The sequence below is a fragment of the Palaemon carinicauda genome, chromosome 37 (assembly GCF_036898095.1).
Source record: "Palaemon carinicauda isolate YSFRI2023 chromosome 37, ASM3689809v2, whole genome shotgun sequence".
Classification (NCBI taxonomy): domain Eukaryota; kingdom Metazoa; phylum Arthropoda; class Malacostraca; order Decapoda; family Palaemonidae; genus Palaemon; species Palaemon carinicauda.
Window position 1 is genome coordinate 36,270,168 of NC_090761.1, and position 8,748 is coordinate 36,278,915.

General features: G+C 32.4%; 1 protein-coding gene across 1 annotated transcript in view; it reads right to left on the reverse strand.

Annotated features, from left to right (window-relative positions):
* LOC137629066 (uncharacterized) overlaps nt 1-7,750 on the reverse strand; it is a 16,697-nt gene extending 8,947 nt beyond the window's left edge. Inside the window, exons 1-2 of the mRNA XM_068360334.1 lie at nt 7,441-7,750; nt 1,192-1,274 (exon numbers count right to left, since the gene is read on the reverse strand). Coding sequence (XP_068216435.1) covers nt 1,192-1,251 — 60 coding nt within the window. The 5' untranslated portion in view covers nt 1,252-1,274; nt 7,441-7,750. The remainder of the gene's footprint in view (nt 1-1,191; nt 1,275-7,440) is intronic.
* Nucleotides 7,751-8,748: the final 998 nt, after the last annotated feature.

Here is an 8,748-nt window from a genome sequence, read left to right on the forward strand (position 1 = left end):
GACTTAGCAGGTAGTTCAATAGGCTACCCTTAACCACCCACTCATAGCTCACAAGAATGAGGAGGTTGCAGACACTAAAGGGATTAACAAGTTTGAGCCGGACTCGAGCCCCAGTCTGGCTATCACTAGAAAAAGACATTACCAATAGGCCACAAGTTCCCCAGTTATGATGCGGAGTTAAAAAAGTTCATAATTACAATTGCGCTAACAGTCATTTATGGTATCATATTGATGCGGGTTTGCAGGTATAAAAGTTCAAAATCTTCCTAAACTGATATCAAAAGGGAAAGTTTCATTATTAGAATTACTGTGAAAATTTGATATGAGCTATAGCATTACCTGAGTGGTTGAGAATATACTCTGCATTTAAATGAGGAGTTTTCCTTGAATGGTTGTGAAATCAAAACTACACATGATAGGAGAGGTATGGCGTTTCTGGAGTATTTGTGGTTAATATTCTAAATCTGACATACGGGGTACGTATCCCCTGGCTAGTGGGTAAACTGATTTTATTGGTTGACTGAACTTTCCGTCCCTTGACTGTCGTGGGATGAAAGGCTATGCTTGACTGGAGGAGTAAAGCATAGCCTATACTCAACCAAAATGGATTTGTATGACCTGACTGATTGTGCATATATAGATTGCAGGGGTTTGACATTTCCTGATTAGTTATGAATAAATAGTATATGCCTACTTAACTTCTAGCTATATATTGCTTGAATTGTTGGGAACAATATAAGGATCTAAATGGTTTATGAAAAATACCCCAGGCCTGACAACAATGGAATGTATTTCCTTGATTGGCTTTGGATAAACTGTTATACCTAACGGAGAGGTGGGGAGTTAACTACCGAGTTTTTTTATTGGTTGTAGTAAGGCACTGCATGTGACTGAAGAGTTGCACTGTACGACTGGTTAATGGTATCACTATACAATGGTGAATTGCAGGTCTTGCAGTCGGATGGACACCAGATAGAATCCCACCTTGTACAGGGAGTTTAAACTATTTACAGAAGAAGGTACTTCTGCGTTTGGGGTGCTATCCCGTGTGTTCCACAGTAGGACTATTTGGCCTTGCCTGGGCGACGCTCTGATGTAGCATATTTTCAGATGAAATTGGAAGAGAAACATATCAAATGTATAACTTTAACTTTAAAAAATAATCTTTAGACCTTGGGTAATATAACATACCTCTTTGAAAGAGTTTTGATGCACAAGTGGAACATCAGCTCCGAACTTGTTACTTGTCATCTTTTGTTCGTCGTTTTTCCGATCTGAAAAGGCAATTATATTATAATAGAAAACGTTGAAACCATTTTCAACAAAGAAGCAAAAAAAATGAAATTTCTACAGATTATGAGAGAAAACGTGATAACTAAGGAACATCGAATTCCTTTTAAAAACTAGGGATAAATACAGATGGAAAATAAACCGAGAGAAAGTTCAGCCATCAATAAAATGATATGACTGAATCAACGAATCTCAATTTAGCCAGTTATCTAAAACACTTTACTTAATGTCTGTAGGTATGAATTAATCTATGTTCATGCAAAATGCATAGTAGTTTGAATTCACAATTAAAAGATGATAAATTTATATATTTGAAATGTAGAGATAAAAGGAATGTATGGAAAAATAATCTGTCATTTCTAAACAAAAAACGAATATAAAGTAAAAAGACTTAACACAAAATAACTTCACATGATATACTCGTATAACTTCACCCTAGCTTCTTACGATCATAAGCGACCAATAAATCATTCGAACTAATACGCAAAACGAAGTTTAGTAGATTCCTTCCAGACAGGTGCTTCAGAATAGAGAGAGATCGAAGAATTCCGAAATAATATAGCATTTATTCCTAATCGCGTCTGTGAGCTAGTCATGAAACCCTTACAGCCAGCGAAGATATTTAGGGAACTTTTTTACGTTTTACTTCTAGTGACAAGAAACTTTTTTATTCAAGACGAGAGTACACATTCCCTTCAGTAATTTAATAGAGCTTTGTTTTCTATTTAGAATTAATTTCTTTATTTATATCATGCAATGAAAAGTTGATGCTCAGTTAGGAAATGAACGTTATTCAAATGAAATAAATGTTGATATAAAAATCTTAATATTTCTTTCTTCACAAGCACCTTTTTTGAAGTTTATACTATGTACTAGCTTAAAAGAGAGAGAGAGAGAGAGAGAGAGAGAGAGAGAGAGAGAGAGAGAGAGAGAGAGAGAGAGAGAGAGAGAATCTAATAAATCCAGTGACCTCATTTAGAAATGACCTAGAAATTAAAACCCATCGCTATACTAGCATGGGTGACCTTCGTTCGTTATGGATGACTTTACTCGAGAACAGAAAAAAAAAAATGGCTAAAAGAAAAAATATATTTGAGAAGCCACCATGAGCGATTGATAGGTAGAAAAACTTTAAGAAACTTTCAAATAAAAAAAAAAAGATTTATGGATTGTAATTATCTCGTTATGGCAAATGGAAACTTTGCCCATGTTGCATATGCCATTTATAACAGTTCAGATAAGCGCATGGCAACTTAAAAAGACTCCAAATTAGGGGGTGTCTTTTTATTTATTGATTTGGTGTTAATAAACAAATTCAAATATTCAAAATTTCACATCAATGATGGCTAATAGGAATTAGAATATTATCTTGCCTTGGTCACAAAGGAACAACAGACTTAATGAAAATAAAAATGTGGTATAAAATCTCCTCTCTAAGAAGAGCACAGTTAATGAAGGAAAAAAAATATAAAATCTTATAATGAGGAAAATCCTTTAAGAACGAACATAACCCTTTTCGTTTTCTAACAGGGCTACTATTTTTCACGTTCAGATTTTTCTCTAGTCTTGGGTAGTGCCATACCTTCTGTACCATGGTCCTCCACTGCCTTGGGTTACAGTTCTCTTGCTTGAGGGTACACTCGGGCACACTGTTCTATTTCACTTCTCTTCCTCTTGTTTTGTTAAAGTTTTTATAGTTTATATAGGAACTGTTACCCTCCTTAATTTTTTTTTATTTTTTTTTTCTTTCCTCGCTGAGCTATTTTCCCTGTTGGAGCCCCAGGGCTTATAGCATCCTGCTTTTCCAACTAGAGTTGTTGCTTAGAAATTGTTGATAATAATGATAATAATAATAATAATAATAATAACAATAATAATAATAATAATAATAATAATAATAATAATAATAATAATAATAATCACATCAATCATTCTCTAATCCTTACCCCAGCTTTCATCTTCCTTTCACCCTTGTCTACTAAGTTAGATAATTATCATCTTAATAAAGCAATTTCAATGAAATGACAACAGTTTAAGTAAGATCCATAATGACCTCCATTGATGACATGCGACATTGCTTGATAAAACACGTTTTATTGATTAGCATATTAACAAGGCACGTTATAATTTATTATTGCATATAAAGTTCTTTGCGAAATTGGCCATGTTACCCACGGTTATACTACGTCACTGTTTTGATTAAGCTTTAATGAAATGACAAAATAATTCAGATAGGATGTAATGTACACACACACACACACACACACACACACACACACATATATATATATATATATATATATATATATATATATATACTGTATAAATATATATATATATATATATATATATATATATATATATAAACTGTATAAACATATATATATATATATATATATATATATATATATATATATATATATATATATATATATATATATATATATACACACACATAAATATGTATAGATACATATAAGCCCTTTTTGAGTGGGGATATCTTAACGTAGTGTAAGGTTTTGTGTATCCCCATGATCAACAAAGCTGTATAAATCATGGTCACCCATACTCGGTTGGCTTGCTGTGAGTGACCACATTAAAGACTCCATCATCACCAATCCGCACTGGCCACTGTGGTTATGAAAGTGGCTCAAACTCCGACATGACTAAGGACTTGTCCGAGGCCTTAGTCCTTCAGTGGATAAGAAACAGTTGCATTTGTTGTTGTTTCTTGCATACTTATATGAGAGTCAGTGTGGCTGTGTCCGACCACGTAAATAAGAATACCCAAGATGGAATAATGTTAAGGAAAAGTATTTGCTAGATAACCTGTTAGTGGAGAGTAGATGGATATAAAGGCGAGAATACGTATAACTACAGGAATATTTTAGCATAATTTGATTAACGCTAACGTTAAGAAGGTTTGAAAATAAAACTGAAAACAGTACATATGGAGAAAATGTGCGGTCTGTTGCCTAGGGCCAAAAAAATCTAGAGATTGATAGCGTACAATAATATTTGTGAAATTCCATGTTGGAACAATAAAGGTTTAATGGTCGCTATTGACTAACAGAGGCAAAGGACAAAGCAATGCCCTGGAGACTGATCATATGAAACTATGTTCAGTATTCAAGCTAGGACCAGGAGGGCCAGGTAATGGCTTCTGATAAGCTAGACGGTATACCTATACGTTCCTCCAAACCTCCATCCGAAGCTATCAAGGATGACGAGGTTGCACACACTGCTAGAAACCATCAAGCTTAAGCGGGGCTTGTATTCCAGACGAACAGAGTGACAAGTAATAACATTTCTAATTGGTTATTTCTAGAATACAAACAGTATGTGGTGGTTATGATTAAACAAAAGTGTGATTGGAATAATAAAAGGAGATAATCTGAAGTAGAATCAGTCGCATTGCAGGTGGGAAAATGTGAAGGTAAGCTTAGGTAGTGTAGAAGACTCTTTTTGCTAGGGTAAGCAGCTCTTCTAGGAGAAGGACACTCTAAAATAAAACTATTGTGCTCTAGTCTTGGATAGTGCCATAGCCTCTGTACCATGGTCTTCCACTGTCTTGGGGTAGAGTTCTCTTGCTTGAGGGTACTCTCGGGTACACTATTCTATCTAATTTCTCTTCATTTTGTTTTGTGAAACTTTTTATAGTTTACATAGGAAATATTTATTTCTAAGTTGTTACTGTACTTAGAATATTTTATTTTTCCTTTTTTGCTTTTCATCACTGGGATATATTCCCTGTTGGGGCCCTTGGCCTTATAGCATAATGCTTTTCCAACAAGGGTTCTAGTGTAGCAAGTAATAATAATAATAAGAGGTAGTTGAGCTGAAAGTGAGAAAGGAAATGAAAAACAGTAAAGATAACGAGGTAGAAGAAAACCCGAACTCTAGAGGATAAAAAAATTTTCTATTTTAGCAAATGTGGAGAAAAAATAATGAACAAATGGATCTCAAAGTAAAATATATGAATTGGGAGAAGCTATAATGAGAATATATAGGTAAAAAAGAGTAGACACACAGGAACACATACATACACACACCACACACACACACACACTATATATATATATATATATATATATATATATATATATATATATATATATATATATATATATATATATATATATATATGTGTGTGTGTGTGTACATAAACTATATACACGCACACATTTATATACATATATTTAAATATATATACATATATATATATATATATATATATATATATATATATATATATATATATATATATATATATATATATAATATATATATATATATGTGTGTGTATGTGTGTGTATGTGTATGTGCGTGTGTGTATACAACGACAACAACAACAACAAATACAGCCTTTTTAAGTCCATTGCAGGGTAAAGGTTCTGACCAATTTTCACCACCCCGTTGGCCAGTGCGGATAGGTGATGGTGAGAAATTTTCGTCTGATCGCTCACAGCAAACCATCCTAGTATGGGTGGCCTTGACTAGTACAGCTTTTCTGATCATGGCAATACGCAATACCTCTCACCACGTTAAGGTATCCCCACTTGGAAAGTGTAAAGACAATTTCTTGATTAAACTGAAAGATTTTTTTTTTTTTTTTTTTTTTTTTAAGATTAGAATCACTGAGAAGTGGTGAAAATACGAAGCAAACGGTATATAAAAAAATCTTCTCCAGAACACGAAACACTATAAAAATCATATATTTTTCATGCTCGTAGCCTATCTAATTCACTACAGATTACTATCGGCATTACAAAATCCAATGTAATGTCCACTATTATTCTATATGCCAAAGGCCGCCTTTTTGTTTTATTAAATCATAAAATAAAAAAAAAAAACAACAATTTGGCGAGTACGAGAAAATCGTATAAAAATTACATCGCCTTTTGAATGAGATTTATTAAAATGCATTATAAAATTTGATTCTCATTGCTTAATGCAAATGATATCAAACTACTAGTTGCTAAATTTTAAAAAATCTTTTATTATGCAATAAATACAATAACATTTTATTAAATCCAATTATTTTGGTTATTAATCAATTACATAAGTATTCTCATTGCTTAATGCAAATGATATCAAACTACTAGTTGCTAAATTTTAAAAAATCTTTTATTATGCAATAAATACAATAACATTTTATTAAATCCAATTATTTTGGTTATTAATCAATTACATAAGTATAACAAAAATATAGATGTAAACTAATACTTATCTAGAAAAAAAAATTATAAATCAAAATCAAAATATAGTTAAAATTCTTTTGTTAAATGCCAGTTGATTTAGGATTAAATTTAGGATTGCATTTATGAACAAGGAGCCGAATGGTCTAGCCCTGAGGCCGGGAATGCCATTCAGAGTAAAAATTTAAAGACATTGGATAGCATAATTAAAGGAAGAGCAAGAGCGGAGGTAAGTTAACAGTTAAAACACTAAAAAGGTGGAGTTGCTAGGGACCGAAGGAACGTCGCAAACACCTTAAATGACTACTGTGCGTCGTGTGACGTGAACTTAAAACAATACCCTATACGGGATATGTTTGTAATTCAGCTTTCGTTTAGGGTACTCATTTGCGAGATTGCTTTGTGTTCTTTTCATCTGACTTTCTTGTGATTGATTTCTTTGCAAGGAAATTCACGTTTTACGAATCTTCCATATGAACCTTTGCTTAAGTGGATGATAATAATAATAATAATAATAATAATAATAATAATGATAATAATAATAATAATAATATTAGTAACAATAAAAATAATAATAATAATAATAACAACAAGAAAAATAATAATAATAATAATAATAATAATATAAAACAGAAACTGTCTATTATTTGGCCATAACTTTTCCTCTATAATCGTATATTCCTTTATCATGTCCCCTTCCTCACCTTCCTAGAAATCTACGACGAATCCATTCGTATATATATCTTTATTACTATCATCCAACTCATTATCATTATTAGGATTGGGATAATTATTCTCAGAATAAGGAATCATGAAAAGAAAAATGCTCAACAGGTAGGTAAACGGGTAAAGGAACATCCACAGAATAGCAAAGAGTGAAGGGAAAACATTCATAGAATAAATGACAAACTAATGTATGAATACATGAAATATAACATCTCTCCTTTCATACCTTTTAATAATAACTCCGTGAATTTCTTTCACATGAAGTCCACAACGAACCACCGGAGGAGTAATCGGCGTCTGCACATTGTTGAGAAATACGTTGCAAAGGGCCAAAATATCTCTGGGTTTTCCTCGTCATATCCGTCAAAGATCGTCCGTACCAGTCCTGGCATTGAACTAATTTCCTTGGAGTCTATTCATAATTGATTCAGGAAATTACAAGTTCTATTTCAGTTCTGTGTTGCAAGTTCTGATCGTCCGGATGTGCGCAGTCCGTAAAAGTTCAGCTACAAGGATAGCCCAGGTCCTGACATCAAGAAAGGCTCACCACCTACTGACCGGGAAATACCATTATACCACTCACCGCTGAGTGCTGGAGCTATAGTGGCGTGCGAGAGAGATAGCACTAATAAAATCACGAACAACTATCATTAAGACATATAAATCGTGTAACTTATTCAATTCTAAGCAATACGCTTTTCTGTTTTTATACGAAGAACGTTCACACGGATGCCTATAAGAAGATAGTCTCAGCAAATCTATAATCCCATAGAAAAATCGGTAATAAACTCCTTATGTAACTTAATTACTAGTATTTCGTTGAATCTTGCAATGTCTGAACATGTGACGATCGAAAGGTATTTGGTCTTTGTTTGCCTACACGTTTCTTGTTGACGATAATGCTCCATGGAAACCGGCATTGAGACAGAGGAGCCTTATCACGAAAGGATAATACCGTTTACCAGATAGTATGATAACGCTCACTCCACATAAATGATGATGTTCATTGTACATAGGCTTGCATAGATATTGATGGCGAACATGATAGTTACTTTTTCATTATATATGTGAATGTGATGTAGTTTTTTCAATTATTCTCGTAAAAGAAGTAATAGATTATGAGATATCTGATAATATGAACAGTCAATTTTTGTAACCTCATTAGGATAATGATAAGTGATGAAAATAATGAAAATAAATAACCTTAATGGAAGAAGGTGATATTATACATAATAAAGACAATAATGATAAAGGTGACAATGATGAGGGTCATCATCAAAACAATAATAATCACAAATTCCGGAACAGGTATTTTTGTAGACCTCATCAAACATGAAAACGATTTACTGTTTAAATCTATATATACGTTATATATATATATATATATATATATATATATATATATATATATATATATATTTATATATATATATATATATATATATATATATATATATATGTATGTATATATTAGCAATAACGAGTGATAAACGCTATCATTTTCACAATACTATATAACATGCCATATCTATAC